The sequence below is a fragment of the Pan paniscus genome, chromosome 6, assembly GCF_029289425.2.
Source record: "Pan paniscus chromosome 6, NHGRI_mPanPan1-v2.0_pri, whole genome shotgun sequence".
Classification (NCBI taxonomy): domain Eukaryota; kingdom Metazoa; phylum Chordata; class Mammalia; order Primates; family Hominidae; genus Pan; species Pan paniscus.
Genome location: NC_073255.2, coordinates 99,564,800 through 99,590,454, shown reverse-complemented (window position 1 = coordinate 99,590,454; position 25,655 = coordinate 99,564,800). Strand labels below are relative to the sequence as shown.

General features: G+C 34.5%; 1 protein-coding gene across 2 annotated transcripts in view; it reads left to right on the top strand.

Moving 5' to 3' along the window:
• The window catches only part of HGF (hepatocyte growth factor), a 71,372-nt gene that overhangs the window by 29,635 nt on the left and 16,082 nt on the right, over window positions 1-25,655 (top strand). For both annotated transcript variants that reach the window (XM_003822742.6, XM_008976326.4), the window contains 4 exons: window positions 10,985-11,159; window positions 14,752-14,879; window positions 19,915-20,017; window positions 23,387-23,520. In XM_003822742.6, coding sequence (XP_003822790.2) covers window positions 10,985-11,159; window positions 14,752-14,879; window positions 19,915-20,017; window positions 23,387-23,520 — 540 coding nt within the window. The remainder of the gene's footprint in view (window positions 1-10,984; window positions 11,160-14,751; window positions 14,880-19,914; window positions 20,018-23,386; window positions 23,521-25,655) is intronic.

The following is a 25,655-nucleotide window of genomic DNA, read 5'->3' as shown; positions in this document are numbered from 1 at the left end:
TCCTGTGGTTTTAAGGCTGCAGTATAATTCTTCTAGAGACTGCCTAACTTTCTCTGACACATAACCCTCTCTACAATATGGCAGTTTACTCCTGCCAACAGGATAGCATCTCTCCTGCTTTGAGCTTTTGACCTCCAGACTCTCTTTTAAAGAGCTAACCTAATTAGGTCAGTCCTGCCTAGGTTAATTTCCCTTTTAGTTCACTTATAGTCAACTGATTAGGGACTTTAGTTACATATGCAAAATCTCTTCATCTTTGTTGTATAATATAACCTAATCACAAGAGTAGTTCTCATTGTATTCAAAAGTTTCATCCATACCCAAGGGGAGAAGATTATGCAGTGTGTACACAAGTCGGTGGGGATCTGGGGGACCACACATGTATTTACTTGTACTGGTTGTAAGAGATAATTAATTATTTTTTTTTATTCGTATCATTAACTGGGCCAGTTTTCTGGTTTTCTCTTAGTCCAGTCCAGCTGAACTCATTCTGGGTTTTCAATGTTTCCAAAACAAAGAATAAAGATAATGATTATGTCACTTACTCTCTAGAAAGTTGGAGGGGAATTTCTAAACTCGTGTTTTATCATATACTAACTGTATTAGAAAATCATAATTACTATCATTTATTTAACACCTACAAAGAGGTGCTTTCCATTGTAGAGTTAACAATCCTTATTTCATTCTTAGCAAATGGTTGCTATTAGGCCAGTGAGGAAGGGGGTAAAGAGATGGATGGCTGGAGCAGTATGGTAATTCAAGACAAGGTACATGATTGATATGGGTAGGGTATGGGGTAAAAACAGAAAACTGAAAGAAGTTGAGAAAAATTAAGTTGATATGAGGCAGATCAAGTAAGATCCAAGAGTAGCCCATTCAGTTGCCATGAGAAACACTGAAAAATTAAGCAAAGGGAGGGATCTTACCTCATTTGTGATCTAGAATAGTGATCTCTAAACTGGTGTCCATGAGACCCAGGAAAACACAAAGACTCTCTTAGGGGCCTTTGGGCATAGATTGCTTAAGGGGCTCAAGTTCCACCTCTTCTTCTCTCAGGTGAATTCCTTCCCAAAGTTCCCTTCTTGAGATACATGTGTTTCTCGGAAGCCAGGCATGTCAGCACCCCTACCCTCCCACACTGCCGCTCTTTCCTACTTTACCTGAATTTTACTGTAGCTTATTGCCCTGGGTTTAAAAACCCTGGGGACACTAAACAAAAAGATCTTTGAAAATACGTTAAACATATATTCATGCTGTTTATAATTTATGGAGTACTGATAATTGTATCTCTATACACTATATATGTGTATACATATGTGCATGTGTCCACTGTATGTGTGTATTTTTCTCTTAAAACCTTAGGTCACAAGACATCTTAAAATGTAATTTCAATGAATAAAAAGCTTTCAGAGAAGTATGATGAGGTGAGGAATAAAAGACTATTCAACACAAAATACAACACAGGCCAGTAAGAAATAAAGAGTGTGATTAAGGCAGTAAGCAGTGAGAAAAACAAGGTGGGGAAGGATGTGAACAATATCAAAAGGGGGAATGTACAGTATATAATGACAAATTGGTTATACTAGGAAATGGGATAGGGAGAGAGAAAAGTCTAAAATATTTTAAAATTATTGGGTAGACGACATATATATAAGAGAGGCATTAATTTGAGGAGAAAGATCACAGATTTAGTTCTGCTTATATTGAGATGCAGGTGCTTGGCATCCTTGTTCATAGCACATCTAAGTTCATTCTTCTCCGGAAAGTCAAGGAAAGTCACAAGTGAACAGGGATAGCAAAAGCCTTGGGCATCAGCAATTCCACCCAGCATGTTGAGAACACAAAGAGGGTTGTTTGCCCCTTTCTCCATAGCATTCATTGAATAAATATTTTCTGAGCAGCTATTATATGTCAAATAAACACTTTTCTAGTAGCTGGGGATACAGAAGTGAATAAAACAGACCAAGGCCTATAACAAGATAGAAAATTCAGAACTTTAACACAAACCAGTAAAGCAAAAGATGACACTGCCTTAATATTAGGATATTCACATCTGCCAGCCAACGTTTGAATACTGCTCTCCTTTTATTTGTTCCTTTTATTTGTTCAAAAGCTGAACTACAAATTTGTTATAGTCACTTTGCTTCCAAGCTTCTATGTTACAATCAATGTATCACTCAAAGTAAAGAATTAATGTTGCTCATTGTCTGACAAATGTGTGCCAGGGTACTCTGGGATGGGCCTTTTCAGACTTCCTTCACACTGTATTTCTCAGGAGGGGATATATACCTAAATGTCATCAGCCCACAAATATTCTGTGTATATAATTTTAACAGCGTTTTGGGCATATGGAATTTTAAGACATCACGAATATGTAATAAAATTGGAAGTCCTGCATAGTGCTTGAATGAAGTACTGATTTTTTTATGTTTTTCCCTGATTATAACTTCATATTCTGAATAACAGTTGGTTCTATATATTAGTTTCCTGCTTTTCAGAGACAAATAATAATGTTTGTTAAATTTATTGTATTTTCTTTAAGTTTTAAATTCAGGCATAAATGTGCAGGTTTGTCATGTAGGTAAACCTGTGTCATGGGGTTTTGTTGCAAAGATTATTTTGTCACCCAGGCATTAAACTTAGTACCCATTAGTTATTTTTCCTGATCTTCTCCCTTCTCCTATCCACCACCCGCTCGTGGGCCCCAGTCTATTGTTCCCCTCTATGTGTCCATGTGTTCTCATCATTTAGCTGCCACTTTAAGTAAGAACATGCAGTATTAGTATTTTTATGAAGTAAACTCCAACAGGTGCCTGGCAATTTAAAAGCTCTCTTGTGATTGATACCCCTTAGAAATCACACTGAGTATTTAGATCAGTTCACAAACTTCTTGGACTGAAGATACCTTTATACTCTTCAACATTATTGGGAAGCCCAAATTATCTGTGTGGATTATATGAATCCATGATTTTCTATATTAGAAATTAAAACAGAAAATTCAAAACATTTGTTAATTCATTTAAAATAGCAATAAGGCCATTGGCTATTAATAAATATATTTTAATGAAAAATAGTAAAACCAGTGGCATTGTCAACTTTTTACAAATTTGGCATTTAAAAAAATTGTCTTTAATGGCACCTTAAATGAAGACAGCTGGGTGTCTTGTATTTGCTTTTGCCATCAGTCTTTCAGGATATCACATATCATGTGCCATCTGAAAGTTTCATGGTGTAAAGAACAAATGATGTCTTAACATTACTGTGAAAATAGTTTTGATCTCCTGGACCCCTGAAAGGATCTCAGGAACCTCAGGTGTCCCAGGATGCTCTAAGAGCAACTTCTTGCTATATATCAGAACATGCAACACTGATATGGTCCCCTTAAGAGTACACTAATTAGTATTTACCTATGAGCTACTCCAATTTCCCTCAGCCCCTCGGCACCAGAAACTCGCCTCTTCTCTTATTGATTATCTTTTACCCTGATTTTCTTCATGAATCCTGTAAAGGGGAGATGGGAGGGTCTGTTTCACTTTTTAAGCTCTCTTTTGCATGATTTAAGCTCTATTATTTGCCCAGTTTAAAATCCAAAAGCCTGGTATAATCCTAGATATAGCCTTCTCCTTCACTCTTCACATTTGATTTATCACTAAGTCCTGTCAATTTTTATCTTCTACATACCTTTCACATAAGAGCATTTCACTCCATCATTGCCTCCTTTGTCCAAGAGAGTGTCATTTTTTAACATGAATGGCCTTCAGAGTGAAATATCTATATCCACTATTTTTCCCTGCAAAAGAGAACGTTTTTATAAGTATATCATTCCTCATCTGTAGAACACCACACACACACACACACACACACACACACACACACCCCTCTACACATAAATTAAAAACCCTTCAGTGATTTCCTTTGATCTTAGGGCAATGACAAAACATAACCATCTGTTACCGCCTATCTATATTTCTAACCTTATATGCGACTTCATATACCTCCACATTTCTCTCCAGGCTCTCATGCTGTCTGTTCCAGCCACAATGATTTTCTTCCTTTGCCTCATATTTTCCATGTTCTCATTATAGTCTCTTTACCCCAGCCATGCCTTCTGCTTTCAAAAAATTTTACTTTCTTCCTTACCTAGTTGGAAGCTACTCATTCACATTTCAACTAAGTTATGATTTCCTCACATCAGCTCCTTCATTTGAGCTCCCTTACTGTATCATCTCCATATATTCTTATGATAAAGTTTAATTTATAAATTAGGCACAATAAGAGATTAACAACAACAATAAAATAGAATAATGATAACAATATGCCAGCATCACTATTTTTGTGCCTTGGGGCCATTGTTAAGTAAAATAAAGGATACTTGGGTATCAGCACTACAAAACTATGACCATTGACCTGATCACCTAGAAGGCTACTAAGTGACTAAATGGGCGGGTTGCATATACAATGCTGGACAAAGGAATGAGTCACATTTGAGGCAAAATAGAACGGAGTGTACGTTTGAAACGTATGAATTGTTTACTTCTGGAATTTTTTATTTAATATTTTTGGATGACAGTTGACCACAGGTAACTGAAATGGCAGAAAGCAAAACTGCAATTAAGGAGGAACTACTATACTTAAGTGCCCAGAAACACTTTAGAAGTGAGACCTGGGTAGATCTTTGATAACTAAGGTGTCTATTCGAGGTATTGCTCTGGAGTGAATTGTGTCTCCCACCGAATCCATATGTTGAAGCCCCAACTCCCATTGTGACTATATTTAGATATAGGGATTGTAAGTGATAATTAATGTTAAATGAGGTCATGAGAGTGGGCCTTAATCTGGTAGGATCGGTGGCCTTATAACAAGAGGAAGAAAGAGAGAATTCTGTTTTTCTACCATGTAAGGACATAGCAAGAAAGTGGCCATTTGCAAGTGAGGAAGAGAGCCCTCACCAAGGACCCAATTGTCTAGCACCTTGGTCTTGAACTTCCTAGCCTCCAGCAATGTGAGAAGATAAATTATTTTTGTTTAAATCAGCAAATCTGCAGTCGTGTTATGGCAGCAAGAGCAGACTAATATAGGTATGTTGCCATTGGAAACAAATATCAAAAAAATCCTTTCCCTTAGTAACCAATGAACATGGACATAACTTTAAAAGAACATAGTCGTCTTTTAAAATTCAGTGTGTTTATATGATGAGAAAATATTTTTTACAAATTGTATACAATTACAAAATAAGTTTTACAAATTATTTTCTTTCTTAGACAAAGCTGATTGTTTCTTTGAGTTTTCCTAATTTATCCAAGGCCAGAATAGAGATTCACCGAAATAAAATCTTGTGTCCTGTGTCAGAAAAAAACAATGCTGTCAATACCCTTTTTCAAGGGAAAAATCTTTTACTTGGAGGTCTCTTCCAAATCATCTTCTAAAGAATAAGGCTATAGAATTGAAGACCTTTCATGAAAGTCTTGTCTCCTGAGCATTTTGTACCAGAAAAAGCTTAGATAAAGTCCAGGGAAAAGTTTGAGGTATGAATCCTGGCTTCACATGGAAAGCAAACGTGCAAGCAATTTGAGGTTCGTATTTTGGAGGTCTTTACTACTTTCCCATGTCAATTTTAAAACAAGAAGCTCTTTAAATTTATAATGAGCTCGATCCTGGTCTTCATGGCCCACAGAGCACAAGTATTGTTGATGGGAGAGTGGCTTTATTACACACTGTTCTCAATCCCGAGGGACCTTCATAAAGTAAATTCTATTTCAGTTGCTCTTCAGTAGCTGGGAAGAAGCAGTGGGTTAGGTTGAACTGCTCCAGGGGGTTATCGGGTATTTGTCTACCAGCCTATGAATTGACTTATTCTTAGCTATACGGAAAAGAGAAGCAATAGCTTGTCTCCACTGGGAAATCTGGGTTTTCTTTTGGTGGGGATGTTGAGGGCAGGGTGGGTTTGGTGGAAACTGTAGATGTAAGCATTTACTTATCATTCATATGAAGCTTACAGAGCCCTGGGTGTCCCTGTTTGTAACATACTATGCACTCCTCCTCTCCAGTTACCATTCAGACCTCTGTCAGGGCCCTGTGGCCTCTCTGCAAGGCTTTGGCTAGCACTTTATAGAAAAAAGTGATCAGATTTTTTTTTTCTAATTAGTGATCTTGTTCTCTTGGTCTCTGTTGGGAGGCAAGATGGTTGTCCCAAGAATTAGACAACAGTGAATACTCTTTGTCTCAAAAAAAATCTGTTCAAATCTTAAAATTCACTTCCAAATTTTGTAGCAATCAGATCACAGCACAACCACACCAGCAAAGTGAAATTAATGTTCCAAGAGGCATGCATTGTATTTGTTCATATTCAAACAGGACAGTGAAAAATTTCGATAGCAAATGTTGTTTTACTTAAAGCATTTCCAAACAGAAAATTTTGTGTCAATCATCAAAGGAAAGCATTCCTTTACTCATAGACCACTGATGATTACATAAATACCTTTGCTTCTGCTTCCAATGGATAGCCACTGCTGATACCCCTGGCAAAATGTTTTCTTTGTTGGAACTCTCAGAAGAGTTCCAGATATTTTCAATGTTAACTGGGTAGACATGATTGCAAAAATATTTGTGTATGGGGAGATGCTGTATTTTAAAATACTCGTTGCTTTGTCTAAACAATCAACTTCAGCTGATATTTGGGAATGTTTCTGTGTTTTCTGACATTTTAGTTTGGCCAGTGGAGACTTTTCAAAACCCTCCCTTACTCAGGTCCCATGTTAAGTATTAAGTACAAAGGAATGCCTTTCCCAACATTTAATAGCCCTCTTCAAATCAATTGTCATGAAACATTTGTTTTATTTTTACACCCAGTTTTGATATTTATACAGCAGGGCTGCAGGAGGAGTTTGTTTTACTGCCATCGAGGAATAATTAATTTTGTTTGAATAGTAAGTATGTGAGCAGCAAAGATCAAACATTTATATCACAGTTAAATGGTCTATGGACAAATCATTCATCATGGTCCTCATCAGATATTTATTAAACAGCTTCATGGAGACTCATAATAACTCTTATTTATTGATGAAAACTATTTAGTTACCTTGTCGTACTAATATATCTTTATTCGCCTGTATTATTTATTCTATACATTGCCACCAGAATTATGTAGTTTTTATTTATGTGGTGACTTCTAGCAGTTGAATGTCAAAGGGAATAAATACAATGCACTGATTTCAGAGGGTACTTTGGAGTTAAAGAAAAATACTAGCTAAATACTCTAGTTTGTGTTTAAAATAATGACAAATATTTCCAATGAATTAAAACACAAGAAAAATAAAACTATTAAGTTATTAGAGTTATAAACATTTTAAAGTTATGGATATTTATTTTTAAAAAGATGAAAAATAATAATGTTATTATTTAGATTCTTTACATCTTAATAAAGCCTAATGAAAAAGTTATATTTATTTGGTAAAATATTATATTTGTATTAATTACAGTAATTCTTTGTATTCTATAATTTAAAAAATTCTAAAAGGTTTTATTTTCAGTCTCCAAATTAAAATATATTAAATTGTTTAAATTATTGAATCCAAAGCCAGCATTTGGGTTTTTATTTAATGATTTAACATAGTTTTTAAAAAATGAATGTTCAATGACTTTTCAAGTTTATAGTAAATGCTTTAAAATATGCTAATGAAAGTTTAGAAAAAAACCTATTCAACATAATAGCTCAAGTGATGAGATTTATATCATTGCTATTTTTAAAAGTGAAAGATTCTTCAATTAAATCTTGTTGGAAACCTCCAGTTGAAGTAGAGAATTAGCACTAACAATGCATGTCTGAATTGACATTGAAGTTTTAGTGGATAAATCAGCAGTGAACTATTTTCCTGAATATTTTAAAGCAAGTAGGCTTTTCTTTGACTTGGGGTTTTGGTAATATAGATCTTTCATTTCACAGAGGTTCTTAAAATTTCAAAATTTGCTCTCAAATTAGGAATATGTTTAGCCTTTATCAGTATTTACCTTTTATCATTCCTCTTAATATTTCCTGATTATCACGTGATTGCTTATAGTTGCTCATTGCACCTGCCAAATATTGATTTTTTAATGAATTGTGACAACCTATGTCTACCTTACTGTCTCCATTTTTATAAGGTATATTTCCACTTGTGTCTGAGTTTAAGGGTCTAAGTATTGCTTCAGATTGTAACTATCATGGGTCATTTCTGTAAGAGTGTAACTTTAAAATGTTATTTTTGGAAAAATTACTTAGAAATTCGAATCACCCTTGACTAATAACATGCTCTAGAAATGATAGTTGATATTTAATCTTACGTTGACAATGTAGACAGAAAATTTTACTCTCTCACCCCTACCCAGGCATATCCTTACAGTAGGAAGTTACCTTCACATAGTAGAGGAAACAAACAGCCTTTTGAAGCTGCTTCCGTATTTAGAAATTTCAACAATGTTCGAATCCTTAATCATATCTGAATATTATATTCATTTTATTTATTGTCTTGATTGGTATCTGGCAAATCATACTTGTGTCCGAGGAGTGGTGGGTTAATTTTTCATGGACTGAGCCTTGAACTAGTTTCTCAGTGAGATGCAATGGATGGACCCATATCTAGCCATAGATGGCACTGATTGACACCTGGACTCATCAAGACTGGATCTGTGAGTTATGTGCACAGCATAAGAGTAGCGCTTGAGAAGAATGGCTCAGTAGTAAATAATCAAAACAAATCACATACAATTAAGTAGGAAAGTAAAAGAGTTGAGGTACCTGAGGCAGACAATGAAGTCTATGAGATTAGTGGAAGTGTGTTTACACTGGCTGTTCTAACTCTGAACTCCCTTCCATTGTCAGGACTTAGTCCTGACTGAGGTCACAAGTTTGCTGCCCAAGAGCTTGTGCCCCCAAATTTTCTTTTAGCATGTTAAGCTAATGAACTGATAGATGCCCAAGGACATTTACTTTTGTCTCCTTTCCCATCAGTTTTATAACTAGATATGAAATATAGCAGTACAAACTTGACCTTGTACCTGTTTTAGAGTTATCACCTTTTAAGACTTCCCCCATACATTCAGTCTCCTCATATCATTTAACAGTTAATTCAAATAGTCAGAAATAGAGTAACTTAATGGCATTTATATTGATGAAATATAGTTCCTTAGGACCTATGAAATCCATCTTATTTTGTATTTCACCAAAGACCTTTGGATAGTATTGAAATTATAAAAGACTTGCATAATCAGCATCAACTTTTTCTATACAAGCCATTTCCCCAAGTCCAATAATTTTTATTCTTCCTAAAGTCAATATATATCATCAATATCAATATAGATGAATTCTCTAGGCTATCAGCTCTCAGTTACCACTTTATGGGTCAATTACTGAACATTTTTCATCTTCATTTGAGTTTCTTTTTAAGTTTGGATATTTCTGAGTCATATTTCTATTCTCTGAAGCAGATATACAAAACATTGAAACACTTTTTAAATGGGGTGCAATAAAGTTATTTAAAAGGAATTTACTGAAAATTTGCACAGTACAACTTATTTCAGTAATTAGGGTAGTCATTAAGGTAACGTTTTCCCTTTTTTCACAAAGCTTCATAGAATAACTCTAAACATAAGCTATTGTTTAGTTTGCCTAGGTTAGCTCATAGAATGCAATGAAATAAAGCATTCAACTAACTACATAAGGTAGAAATGGTTTGTATGAGAGAGGTGTTTAGATGAAATTTAAAAGCTATTAAAAATATTTACACTATTAACTATAGAAAACTTTCATAGGCATCCCTAGTCACTGAAAGCATGTCTAATTCTGGCCTGTCCTTCGTACAGTGGTACATCCAATTCCAAAATGGATAAATCAATGAAATGTACTCAAATCTTAAACTGTCCTAGAGGCTGTCAACTTGAGTTTCATCCAGAGGCATCTTGAATGGCCATTTAGATTGTAAAGGTATCTGGGAAGTTTACACTTTTATCAAACCATAAACATTTTCATGTATGTTTTAAGAAGATATATGAATTTTAGTTGCTCTGGAATGTTTTGAGTTACATTTTGATTGACTAAACATTACACAGAGAGAGAGAGACCAAATTGTGGTAAAAATTTAATTTTATAGTTTTTTTACTTAGTGACTGAGGGTTTCAAATCTTCATGACGTATAGTAAGCATTGAAGTTGGACTAGGAAAAAAAGCAGGAGATAGATCTTCCTAGGAATAACTGATTTTTTCTTTATTGTCAACAAGATGACTAAAAATATATTTAACATGTTAGCTTAGAATTTATTTATTTATTTAATTTATTTTTTGAGACAGACTTTCACTCTTCTTGCCCAGGCTGGAGTGCAATGGCACGATCTTGGCTCACTGCAACCTCCACTTCCTGAGTTCAAGCCGTTTTCCTGGCTCAGCCTCCCAAGTAGCTGGGATTACAGGCACCTGCCACCACCACTCCTGGCTAATTTTTTTGTATTTTTAGTAGAGATGGGGTTTCACCATGTTGGCCAGGCTGGTCTTAAACTCCTGACCTCAGGTGATCCACCCACCTCAGCTTCCCAAAGTGCTGGGATTACAGGCATAAGCCACCATACCTGGCCAGAATATATGTATTATATTGGAGGAAAATTATGGTTAATTTCATTACCACTTTGTATGTACTTATAAGCAAGGTGATTTTAGAAATAATTGTATAGTCATTTCAGAAACACTACATATTCAGCATATATAAGTTATACATGTGGAGGTAAAATGCATTTAAGTAACTTTTCAAGAAAAAACTAATTTAGGATTTGAATGAAAGGAAAATTGGAATGAAGTTAGTAATAATGTTGTTAAATTTCTTATTCCACTCAATTATTATAAAAGCTTATAAGTAACAGAAAAAAAATCTGCTAATACAAATGCCAATGAACTCTAAGAGGCAAATGACATCTTCAAAGATTTTATATAAGTTTTTTTGTTGTTGTTTTTTGCCAATAGCTGACAATACTATGAATGACACTGATGTTCCTTTGGAAACAACTGAATGCATCCAAGGTCAAGGAGAAGGCTACAGGGGCACTGTCAATACCATTTGGAATGGAATTCCATGTCAGCGTTGGGATTCTCAGTATCCTCACGAGCATGACATGACTCCTGAAAATTTCAAGTGCAAGTGAGTAAAGTAGGCAAATGTTATACATTTCAGTAGGCCCTGGGGAAAATGAGGTAGAGTGGTTACTTTTTACTAATTTTGTGTTAGTGATCAAACTTCAGCGTGCCCAGTGATAATCAGGAGTTAAAAGGCAGATTACACCTCCACTCAGAGATTTTGATTCTCTTAATCTGGGATTTGGTCCTCAAATATGCATTTCATTAAGCACTCTAGGTGGTTCAGATCCAGAGGGTAGATTCACTATGCTTTGGGAAACACATCCCTAGGTGGATTTCTGATCACAGTTTTGCTCTTCTGGGTCTGTTTAGTAAATCAGTTAATAGTCATGGCAGCCAGGCATGTTTCAAAATACTGCCTCTTAAATTTTCGTATTAGCTTTGGGAGGATTACACATTTTTCCTTTCGAAAGAATGGAAAGAAAAGGCCTACCACTGAAGAGTTATTAGCCTTAAAGATCTGTGAATAAAATAATTTTTCAAAGCTTAAATGAATGTGTTCGGTTGTTTCTGGATTTGCTTTGAAAAGTGGGGAAGCAAATCAATTGTGTAGATGACTCAAGCCAAAGAAACTGCCCTTGAGTATCAATTACATAGTTGTTTTGTGCATTCTCTATGGGTAGTTTTCACACCACTTGACTTTTGCAGACAGGCACAGACACAATGCCATGTGTTTTTAAATTGTCCACCTTGTTATGAGGAACATAAAGTGATTGCTTTTGAAATTAATAACACACATCATTCATAGTGGCTTTTCTGAAATAGCACCTATAAATAACATATATTGGCTTTATGTAATTGGCTTTTAATAAGACAGCCTAACATTTCTGAATGAAGAGCTATGAGCACTAGTTGGCCCATCCACCATAGGAGAGGGGAGATTTGTGTTGTATGTGTGTGTGTGCATGCACGAGCTTTAGCTAGTTCTGTAATTTATTTGTTTAAATAGTAAATATTAATCTAAGATTTTTTCCCATTAGTTTACAATAACAAAATTGACAGTTGTCATGCTGGGTTTATTTCCCTCATTTCCATCACAGCAATTCACTCTCTATTCATGACCCATGGGTTTCACACCTGAGAAATACATATCAAAGTAGAAAAAACAAAGAAACAGAGAAAATATTAGTTATAAGGGACAAAGGAGATAGTGTCACTGCCATTCACATTTTTGTTAACTTCTAATGACTAGTAATACCCAATAAGAAATTGTGTACGTGAAGATACCTAGTGAAATTCATCTGTAAGAAAAACAGAATGGATATAAACATTTAATTCACAGACTTCACAAGTGAAGCTTAAGTATCAGAAGTTACCTGTTATATCTTGGTAGAATTTAAGCCATCTTTTCTTAATTTTGTTATTTGTTTTAAATAACCAAACATAAGTATTAAGAAACAAAGCTTGTGCGGTGTTATAAAACTGATAAAATCTGATTCAACATTTTTCTCAGGACATTGATTTATCATTTACTATTTGTGATCTAGTAGTGAGGGGCGTACTGGTCACGTGTCTCTATTAAACATTAAACATGAAATATTACTTGCCCACTTGCCCCAGTACTGAGACCTTACAAATGGCAATCTTTGGAACACTGTAACTGAACAACACTGCCTGTGATGAATCGACATGAATCATAAAATCATCAATTTACTTTAGTAATTGTAAACCATCCTTTCTTCAAGTGAAAAGTAAGGACCTAGTAAAAATATCTGGGCAAATCTTGACTTTCATTCTTGCTTAATCTAGATTATTGATTGAGGTGCTTCTAATACAGATGTTAAAGTCAGTCCAAACTAAGACTTTGATAGCCCTCGATCTTCACTTAATTAGCTTGTCTAAATGAACAATCCAGAACTTTGGGAGGATGAGACGGGAGGATGGCTTAAGGTCAGGAGTTCAAGACCAGCCTGGGCAACAAAGGGTGACTCCATCTCTACCAAATAATAGAAAATAAAACCAAAGTGTATGCAAAGTTCATGTAAAATTTAACACACATATTTTATACTGACATAGATTTTTTTTAAAAAATGTAAGTATAAATTGCTTGTCTCATCTATTCCAGTTAATAATTTTATAAGAAGGCTAAAGGTTTGAATATGGGTTATGAACACTTAACTATACAGTGGCTTTAATCATTGGTGGCCGATGTTCTCATATCCTTAAATAATAGTTTGTGTCAGGACTTACTTTGACTAGGTAAGACTAATACTTATTGACTTTCTAACCCAACACAAGCTTCTTCCTTAAAAATTTCTCAGTTTCGGCCGGGTGCGGTGGCTCATGCCTGTAATTCCCACACTTTGGGAGGCCAAGGTGGGCAGATCACCAGGTCAGGAGATTGAGACCATCCTGGCTAACACGGTGAAACCCTGTCTCTACTAAAAAAAAAAACAATTAGCCGGGCGTGGTGGCGGGCACCTGTAATCCCAGCTACTAGGGAGGCTGAGGCAGGAGAATGGCGTGAACCCGGGAGGCGGAGCTTGCAGTGAGCCGATATCGCGCCACTGCACTCCAGCTTGGGCGACGGAACGAGACTCTGTTTAAAAAACAAAACAAAACAAAACAAAAAAAACCTCAGTTTCGAATGGTCCATTTGGACATTAAGATAATTGTATAATAGTACTTCTAATTGGACCTAAGTGATACAAATACTGTGGTTTCCAAAAGATTGAATATTAACATAGTTATTAAAAAGGAATCTATGAAATGAAAGCACCTACTTATTTAAAATTAGCATATTTAATACATTTTATTTATCATGAAATCCATATTTTATTTAATGTGAACCTTATTTATATTGATAGAAAACCATTAAAAGTCTTCTACATACAGAGAATATTAGCATAGATTTTTTTCTTATCAGGAACTCTAAATTTCTAATTAAAATACTGGTAAAATGAAGAATATACATGTACTACATTGAAAATGTGTTCTATAGTTCGTTTTTCTATAGTATAACTGGGCCTTAATTTTACAGAAATATATATAAAGATTTTAGGTAACCTCTCTAAATCAATAAATAATTGCTTCGTAATTAAAATAAATCAATGCATCAAATTAAATAAATCAAAGAAATGCAGAACTCAAGGAAAAATAGCTATCATATTTTTGTGGCACATATTTGAATAGATTGAACTTCCATTTTAAATGAGAGTAGTTAATGACTATTGATAATAACCTTTCTTCCACAAAGAGAGATATGTGTTGTTTCTACACAATATGTGGGCCATGAACATGTAATAAATAACAGGCCAATGTTTTGAAATGGTACCAATTGAGAGTCTCAATCTTAAGACTGAGTGAGAAGAATGCAGTGGTACCGTTTCTCTCTTTTATGAAGCAGTAATGTTTGAGTGAAACTCTAGGCCTGTGGAAGGAAAAAAATATTAACATATGACAGCATTTATTTCAGTAATTTGGGCAGTGTCAGTTATGTATACTGAATATTAAATTGTTATAGCTATTCTGAGTCCAAAAAGTTAGAACTCTATTTATAAACATGCATACATTCTAGAATTCTAGAAATGTAATAGCGCTGACTTCACCAACGTAAGAACTCCGGCAATTTACATTAACATGCTTATTCTCAATAGGGACCTACGAGAAAATTACTGCCGAAATCCAGATGGGTCTGAATCACCCTGGTGTTTTACCACTGATCCAAACATCCGAGTTGGCTACTGCTCCCAAATTCCAAACTGTGATATGTCACATGGACAAGGTAATAGCTGACATTCTGCAGGGTGGGCATGATTAAATTCAGGGGAAATGCCTAAAGGGAGGACACATTGTACAGCATAAGATCTACTTCTTGCTGCACTGGTTTTGCTGGCTTGCAAACAAAATCACCAAGTTTGCAGTTGGATTTTTCTTATGTTTATTCACTCAAGCTTTATTTATTTAGCTGAGTGTATGCTACTGACAGCCACAGTTCTAAGCCTTGGAGATATACCAGTAAACAAAACTAAGCTATCTGACCCCCTGGAACTAATATTCAACTGGTAGAAAATAAGCAAAATAAAAATGAGAATGGGAATATTACAGTAGTTTGTCATAAGCAGTAGAGAGAAAAATGTCGCAGAGTTAGAAAAGAGGGGTGCTGCTCTTTTATATTTTAATGTTCAGGGAAGATCTTACTTGCTATGTTAACATATAAGAAGGACCCAAGGGCAGTGAGGGAGCAGCATGTGCCATGCACATATATGTGTAAGAGTATTCTAGATAAAGAAAACTGCAAATGCAAATGGTGTGAGATGAGGGAGTTCTGGGAAAGTTAAATAAATAAGCACATCACTATAGCTAGTACAAAATAAGTAAGATGAAGAGTAGAAGGAGATGAGATTAGAGAGGCAATTGGGCTAAAATTGCATCAGCCTTTCAGGAATTGTTTGCCCTTTTGCTCTGAAAGAGAAAGGACTCTTAGGACTCTTCTCTGAAGGGAGAAGTTACACAATCTGACTTAAGTTTTAACTGGATCACTCTGGCTGCATTTCGGAAAATAGCTAGAATTCTTGACAAGGGTTAAAACAGGAGAACCAATGAAGTGGTTGTTTCAGTAATTCAGACTACAGATGGGAGTGACTTGACCCTGGTTGTTAGCAGTGTAGCTGCTGGATAATGGTGGGGTTTGAGGGAAATCACCATTGCATTTGGAAACATAGATGCCATTGAAGATAACTGCCTCAGGGAGCGGTAGTAAAATCAGATTGAAATAGATTTTTAAGTCAAAAAATAATAGATGATGGTGAGGTTGCTGAGAAAAGGAAATGCTTATATCCCCCTGTTGGGAATGTAAATTGATTCAGCCACATGGAGATTTCTCAAAAAACTTAAAACACAACTACCATTCAACACAGCAATCCCATTACTGGGTGTATACCCAAAGGAATATACATCATTCTACCATAAAGAAACATGCATGCATATGCATGCAAAATAATCTATGCACCCAACCCCGGTGACACACAATTTACATATAACAAACCTACCTATGTACCCATGAATGTAAAATAATTTTTTTAAAAGGTAGATTTTTCAAAGAAATAATTTGTTAAATATTAATAATAAAGTTGAATCCTGGGAATTACTGATGTATAGTAAATTGAGAGTTATCCTTTTTAAATGATCATGTTCTATTTCACATAGACTTAATTGTGATGGTCATGATCGTGGTTAGCCCTAAATCATCCTTGAAATCCCCAGCCAAATTTAAAGCTCCATCTCATAGACCTACTGCCCTAGGCATACTTCTATCCTTTAACTTTTTCCACAGTGTCATTCTTCACGAGCAACTCTGAAAATAGAGTTGTAGAGGGAAGAGGGGATGAGTCCCTTTTCAGTCAATTTCACTGTTCTTTTAAGGATCAGTTAGAAATAAAGTTGAAGCCAATGATTAAGGGAAGTTTGGTACCAGCTGAGTCTTCTGTGTTCCTGTCTCATTTACTTGAACATTTGTTAATAATTTGTGAGTGATAAAGGAAAACAATTATTTGATAAACCTTTGGTGTGTATTAAGATATTTTATATACATATACATCACTTAAAAAGGATCAGGTAATAGAATATGAAAATTTTGGATTCTGGAGGGTAAACATGTTATTGCTTATCAGATCATTCATTCATAGGTGAAAATATTAGTTTTATGGAATTTAAGTAACTTGCCTAAATTCTCAAATACAGATATATCTACAGATAGATCTATCTACTTAGATCTAGGTATTTTTCTATAGATATAAATCTACACACACAGATATATATATGTGTGTATATATATCTATATGTGTGTATATCTATCTCTCTCTCTATATATATGAAAGATGTTACTCTTATCCTTCTCCATAAAACAGAAAATATAAGTTCTACATATAGTTAGATGAGTGGAAACATTTTTCAAATCTTGCAACATCTGAATTAATATATATATAAATATTCTTCCAACTGGATATTAACACTATTAAAGAAAAATGAAAACTGAAATTACAGAATTTCTTTAAAATGTTGATAAAACACTACATATTACATATACTATATATTGTATATTTAAGGCAGTAAACAATATAATTTAAATATTTATATCAATATCATAAAATGTATTTACAGTTATTTCAGTCTTAAAATATATTCTAATGAGAGTATATACAGTCAGAAAATTGTAACCAAAAATCATCTGGATTTTCTTGCTCTGTATTAATGGTATACATTTGATATATCCATAGGCATATTTCTGTCTTTATTTTCATCTTTCTGGATATTAGTTTTTGAATATTTAAAACCTTAACATTGGATAATAGTCAATACTATATGAAAGGGTAAATTCAGAGAAGTGTCCTTTTCTCTTGCTTCCATGCCATTCCATTTCTACTTTCTACTCACCATTGCAAGTAGACAATTTCATTAGTTTCTTGTTTATGGCTCTTGAGTATTTTCCATTCTTTACTTTTTTGGAATGTATGTGTAGGTTTGTTACATAGGTAAACTTGTGTTATGGGGGTTTGTTGTACAGACAATTTCATCGCCCGGGTACTAAGGCTAGTACCCATTAGTTATTTTTCCCAGCATAAAATCTTAATGTTGATGTAAATTTGCAGATGACCTTTCATAGTCAAATGTACAGTTTTCATTCATATAAAAATTAAGAATGTTAAATATAAAAAGTCACTTTAAAAACGTTCGGTATTATTTAAAAGTATAGAATATTTTTAAAAGTAGAATAATTCTTTTTAAATTTGCAATGCAACATATATATATATATATACCTTTTTAAATTTCTTTTTTTTTTTTTTTTTTTGAGACAGAATCTCGCTCTGTCGCCCAGGCTGGATTGCAGTGGCATGATCTTGGCTCATTGCAACCTCTGCCTCTGGGGTTCAAGCAATTCTCCTGCCTCAGCCTCCTGAGTAGCTGGGATTACAGGCACACGCCACCACACCCAGCTAATTTTTTATATTTTTGGTAGAAATGGGGTTTCACCATGTTGACCAGGCTGGTCTTGAACTCCTGACCTCAAGTGATCCACCTGCCTCATCCTCCCAAAGTGCTGAGATTACAGGTGTGAGCCACCGCGACTGACCAACTTATATTTTTTGAAGAACTTGATTTCTGACTACATTTCTTTTGATTAAAAATATGAACAATATGGCCGGGCGCAGTGGCTCATGCCTGTAATCCCAGCACTTTGGAAGTCCGAGGCGGGTGGATCACTTGAGGTCAGGAGTTTGAGACGAGTCTGGCCAACATGGTGAAACCCCATCTCTACTAAAAATATAAAAAATTAGCGAGGTGTGGTGACGCATGCCTGTAATCCCAGCTACACAGGAGGCTAAGGCAGGAGAACACAAATTGCTCAATTAAAAAAAGAGAAATAGAAAACCTCATGGAGCATAGTAAGAGACACAGGAGTCAGTTTAAAGTGGCTTCCACTGGCCAAATTTGGAACAATTTGAGCATCAAAATGAATAACAGGAATAGATTATATAGCATATCAAATAAAAAGAAAATCCACTGGTCAACATTTAATTTACTATTTCTACAGCTAGTGCTAGCACTTCTACTACTAATACCTAAATGAATGGGGTAAGGGAAAAGGAAAAATTTTTATTTACAGAAGAATGCTAACAAACAAATACAAAGAAATGTTAGAAATAGCAAAATAACCATTTTATCATCAGCATGACAATAAGTGGTTCATGCAAAATTCATTAACGTATGCCTAAGCTATTTTGTGAAAATTTGTTTGGCATTAGGATATTTATTCAGACTCAAGGCCCCAACCGATTTTTTTGTTAAATACAAAGAGGAGTTTTTCCTTTGCACCACTTAACCAAGTGATCAAACACATCACCAGTGATGGAACAAAGTGACATCATGTGTCACAAGATGTTATGCTCTAAAAAGGACAAAGCATCACTGATGCAATATTCCTGTCAAATATCTTTAACTTGGTTTTATTCATGAGAAAATAAATCAAACAAAATGAACTTAAAGAGCATTTGTAAAACAGCTGACTTGGGTGACTCAGAATGTCAATGTCATAAAAGACAAAAATCAAAACATAAGGAATGTGACTAGGAGATGAATGTTCGTTATATTGCTTTTCTATGGAATGAAATTTTTCAGAAGAAAATGTTGGGAAATACATGTGTTAGTCTAAAAATTCTTATTTCTTTGTTGTTCCAAAGGGCCACTCATTTAAATTATTTTGTTTTTAAATTATTATTTGTTATATTTGAATTTGCATAAGCCCTTATTTTGATGAAGATACTGGGCTTAAAATAAAGATTTTTTAATCTGAGATATTTGAGTATTTTTGATTTGTACAGATTTCAAGTACTTTAATTTTTTTTTTCTTTTTGTTTTGAGACGGAGTCTCACTCTGTCGCCCAGGCTGTAGTGCAGTGGCGCCATCTCGGCTCACGGCAAACTCCGCCTCCCGGGTTCACGCCATTCTCCTGCTTCAGCCTCTCGAGTAGCTGGGACTACAGGCGCCCACCATCCACGCCCTGGCTAATTTTTTGTATTTTTAAAGTAGAGACAGGGTTTCACCGCGTTAGCCAGGATGGTCTCGATCTCCTGACCTCGTGATGGGCCCGCCTTGGCCTCCCAAAGTGCTGGGATTACAGGCGTGAGCCACCGCACCCAGCCCTTTCAAGTACTTTAATTTTTATGTTGATTTCATGATTCCATATACTTGTAAAAAATCTTTTTGTTTTATCCGCCTTAATATTCATTGGACTTATTTCTGTATATTTTATGTCTAGATTGTTATCGTGGGAATGGCAAAAATTATATGGGCAACTTATCCCAAACAAGATCTGGACTAACATGTTCAATGTGGGACAAGAACATGGAAGACTTACATCGGTGTGTAAATTTCTTCCTTTCAATATATAGAATGTAGTGATACCAACAGACTGGGTATTTAGATATGTACATTGCTATTTCTTTCTATTCTTTTATATATCATGGTAAGCTAATAAAAGCATTAGATTGGTTTTTCTTTACAACTCATCATAACATTGTTTCTTTATGTAGCAAACTTTTAAATATGCAATTCAAGTTAGTGGATATTTATTGAGCATTTACTATGTGTTCTGTACTGTAATTGGTACCATGGGGAACATCAACAAAAAGTGGATAATGTTTTGGTTCCAACCTCCAAGGAGGATACAGTCACATTGACACAATAGTTACATAACTTAATAAGACAGTGTATAAGTAAGTGGCAAATCTGGTGTTTGACATAGTGCATTTTATGGGATTATTGTTTTCATATTTAATAATTGATAGTTTATGAAAATCAATGAATAATCACTCATATAATTTAAATTTCTAAAATACTAAACCTTAACTATTAAAAATGTGTAATGACAGGTTTCCTTATGTAGCTTTGATACATAAAATTTTCCAGTAATTACAGGAATGTATATGTAGTTGAAAAAATCTACAAATTTTAGAGAATTACAGATTTTTACCATAGATATAGAGAAGGTAGCACCCACTCAGCCCTAGCAATAGTGCTAGTGTTTACAAAATTGCAAAAGAAGTATGACACATAATCGTGACCTAAAGCAGATTTTTTCATAAACATCCCAGAGTATATGCACTAGAATAAAAGAAAAAACAAGTTACAGTCATTTGATCAAGTGTCTATCACATGGCTGCTTTACATGAGTTATGCCATTTGACCATCATAATCCTATAGGAAAGATTCATATGTGGATAGGAATTTAAGGGCTCAGAGAGATGGAGTGACTTTGCTTCAGTCTTTTAACTTTAAGTTCCTTATTCTCTTCCAAAATGTACTCAATAGTGGATTATATTGTTTCAGTTAATTTACTTCACACAAAAGGATAGTTCTAAAATAATGCTCTCCAATATAAAGACAATGCAGCTCACAAATGTAAGCGACATATGTTCTGTTAAATTCCTAGTAGCCACTTTTAAAGAGGTAAAAATAAACAGGCAAAATTAATTTTAATATATTTTATTTAATCCACTACATCTACAGTTTTTCATTTCAATATGTATTTAATACAAAATAATTAAAAATATCTTTTACATTATATTCTCATGCTCCATATTCAAAATCTGGTGTCTGTTTACACTTACAGCACCTGTCAATTTGGACTGGATCAATTTCTCAGTAGCCATATGTGGCCAGTGGCTACTATATTGACACTGGAGTTCTAGGACTTCAAAGAGCAGCAGACTTCTGTCCTTATAGATCTCCCACTCTAGTGTGGGATGCAAGCAAACAGGGAATGCCATATGAAAACTATGAAAGATAGCATATTTTATGCTATGGGAATGCAAAGAAGTGCCTACTCAGACGTAAGTGGTCAGGAAGGCTTCTTAAAGGAAGGGAAATTAGCTGGGATGTACATGATGAGTAGGAACTGGGCAAGGGAAGTAGAGGAGGAAGAGGATATTAGACACAAGAAATTGCATGTGCAAAGGCCAAAGCATTAGATTATTTGAATATAGGAAATAATTTTGGTAAGACTGAAAGAATGTACCTTGGTCAATGTCCACAGAGAAGGAATTCACAAAGTGGTAACACCATATAGAAAGTCTTGTAAGCTCAGTTAAGAAATCTAAATTTTATCCTGAGGATTAACAGGATTTATTAAATAATTTTAAGTAAGAATTGGCATGATTAAAATAAATGCTAATTTCAGCACTGCTATTTTTTAAAGCATTTTTAGAAACATGCAGTGGTGGGTGGGGTGGATTGCTCTTATGGACTTGTGAGAGAGAATTGTTCTCATCGTCTTTCAAAAGTGTTGCCTTCAGTGATTTTACACTAGAAGGTTGAAATTTTCATGGTAGAAGTATTTACACTACAGAAATCAGCAACAACTTCAGACAAGCATTCCTCATCTTCATCCTCACCATACACATACCTCAAAGTACCAGTTGGTAAACTTTTACCAGCATACCACTGAAAATATGTGATATATTTATTTAGAAACTATCAATGGGTCTCTAATAATACTTAATTCATCAAGTTTAGGTTTGACTTTTGGAAACAATTTGTAGGAAATTGATCAAGGATTAAGTCACATGGTACCATTTTGGCTTAAGGACAAACTTTGTAAGTAGGAGACAGAGCATGGCGGTTTTGAGCACTGACTCTTGAAATAGCCATGGGTTCAAACCCCAGCTCTAGTGTTTGCAAGTCATGTGACATTACACCAATTAGTTTTCCTCTCTGGATTTCAATTTCCACAAATGTAATATGGCATAACCTTAAAGACTATCTCATAAGATTGGTCTAAGGTTATATCTACAAAGAACCTACAACACAATGTGGCATGTAATAAGTACTATATGTGTTTACTGTTATTCTTGGTCCAGAAAAATGAACCTTGGTCTGGAAATATAGTCCAAGTTTCCATGTTCAAGCTTTTTAAAATTTTATTTAAAATGACACATTAATTATATTCAAGCATGGTAGCAATTAATAACTGGAAACAAGTTCAGTAAGATGAATAGTTTTAATGACTTTTATGATCAAAGTGGCCATGTAGAATTGACTTCATTCATGTTATTGAGGTAAATGTAAATATTGATGTTACATGAATGAAAATGGCCTTATAAAATAATTTACAGTAAATTTACAATCTTTGCTTTTCTTTTGTAATAAATTTAGTTAAGATGTGAATTAGAAATAAAGTATTGCTCGGTTATCTGTCAGAAAATAATATTTTGTAACTGATCAGTAAAATTTAGAATTTTAATTATTTAATTAACACATTATTCATTTCAGTATATCTTCTTGTACTCTGTCATAGTGATATGGCTAGTGATGCTTCATTTGTATCTAAAATGTAAAAAAAACTTGTATAATAGCTTGTATTTTTTATGTATTTTATAGTTTTAATCTTTGCCATCTGCTTGCTTTAGACAATGTTTTTCTTATTTCTATGCACAGAAGTATCATTACCATGCCACTGGGATTACCAAATAGAGGCAAAATCACAAAATCTAATATGCCAATTATGGAGCCCTCTTCCATATTTCCAAGTTAGAGAATCTGCTTCTAAAGTGTAGGAACAACAGTAGCAACCAAACAGACCTCAAACAAAATAGCTAAAATTCATCCCAAGTAAAAGGTTATGCTGTATCTACAGTGAAAGTAATGTGCTGAGATTATATCTTTTTGTAATATTTTGTGTCTCTTGGATGGAATGAGCATCTTGTGATGTGCAAGGCCTGTTGTTTCCGCAGTCATATCTTCTGGGAACCAGATGCAAGTAAGCTGAATGAGAATTACTGCCGAAATCCAGATGATGATGCTCATGGACCCTGGTGCTACACGGGAAATCCACTCATTCCTTGGGATTATTGCCCTATTTCTCGTTGTAAGTACAGTTAGGGATTGGTCTTGTGAAATATTTTAAATGTACTACATTTCATCTAAAAGTTGTAAATAATATAGATGGTCTGGCATTTATTCCCAAATGAGGAAGCTCTCCAGAGAGCAACACACACAAATGTACACAACACACACACAGACACACCACATGGTCTCTCTTTCTCTCTCTCCATCTCTCGTATAGATAAGAAGAAATTTTAACATTTTAATGGAGATTCTCTTCCCTCAGAAGATTTCCATTGGGATTCCGAAAGCATTAATTGGCCACAGTTCTAATATGACTGGGCTAGAAAGATCTCCCCACCCCCCAATACCAATACTACCTGTTCAGCTTCTGAACATAGCAGAGCTCTCAGCAAAGTTCCCAGCCCACTAAAAAGCCATGAGCAGATCTGAACTAGTGGTACTTCTATTTCCTTCTCAGTTCTTTAACTTAAGACTAAAGAAGAGCCTGGAGTTTTCCACCCAGTTATCTGATTCCCAGATGGCTTTGTTAAAAAGATATTAGTGTATAAAGTAAAAGTTATATAAAAAACATGTAATACATGTTTGACATAGTTCATATAAAATACATGTCTGGTATAATTCATATTAAAAAGTCCCTAGATATCAGTAAGAAAAAGATGTGAGAACTCAGGAGAAAAAAGTAGAAAATAAATCTTCAAAAATATAGCTAATAAATAAATGAAAAGACATTAAAACATATTCATAGGAAAAAAATGTTTAAGACATGAGAAGTCACTTCTACCTGTCAGGTTGGCAAATAAAATGATTGTAAATATCCAGTATTAGTGAGGACCTGGGTAATCAGTCTGTCTCAATTCTATGCTACTTACAGTGTGAATTCAAAATCCTGCTTGGAAGTTAGTTTGATAAAATGTATCAAAAGCAGTAATAATGTTGACATAGATCAGGATTTTTGAGCCTCCGCACACCCACATTTTGGGGTAGATGCTGTTCTGTGCATTGTAGCATGTTTAGTAGTATTCCTGGACTCTATCCACTAGATGCCAGTAGCATGACACCTGCCCCAAGTCGTGACAATCAAAACTATCTCTAGACATTGCCAATGTCCCCTGGAGGGCAAAATCATTTCCACTGGTAACCACTGATGTCTAGTAATACGTATTGAGATGGAAGTACGTCTTAAATATGTTATTGAGTGAAAAAGCCTTTTTATAAAGCTGTGTCAGTAGAAAGAGACCATTTTACTATACTAGGTATCTGTAACTCTATGTTTACAACGAACATCCTTTACCACAATGTTAAACCACCTTCTCTTTAGAAAGGAAATACTTTTATAAGTTCGATAAGAACTTTGTTTTAAGAATGTTTTTCTTGTGAGACAAGCCAGTAGTATCAAGTACCTTGAGAACAGCAGCAAAAATATCTACTCTAAAAAGAGATTAAATTGAAGAAATAATAATGTTGCTTTTAAAAAATGAAATACAACAGAAGTCTGTGTTTTTCTAGAATTTATGTCAAATTAAAGAGGTAAATTTCACCTTAAATGGAAACAGCAGTCATGTTTTATGAAATTCTAGCATTAAAGGCAAACTTTTAAAATATGATGTTAATCAAGTCTACCTATAATTAAGACTTGGAGCTGCTCCATCTATTTTTAATAGGTTGGGAAACTCTGTATAAGAATAAATAACTAAATATATTATATGTTTGCAAATAAATGGCATTTCTAATAAGTTTATTTTCATTTTATCAGCCATGATCATAGCCTTTCAAATTAATTTGTTTTCCTAATGTTCTTCACTTTTCCCATATTAAGGTTGGCATAGGCTCAATGTTAATACTAAAAGAAACACACCTACCTTTTCAGAGAATGCCATACAAAAATATTTAAAAATTATTAAAAGATTATTATTTTTCTAAGTACAGTTTTATAGCACTATGTTTTTGTTAAGTCTCTATGGTTAAGACTAATGGAGGCTCATAGAATATATAATGGTGTAGGAAGAAGGAAAAAGGCAATTATCTGCCTTCTAAAACAAGTTATTTTGCTTCCTCTACAGATTTCCAGATTTTTAAAAATCACAGCAGCTCCATCTAGCACATATGCATGGTTAAGAGTGAAATGCCCTATAGTATCTCAAGGCACTGTGATTT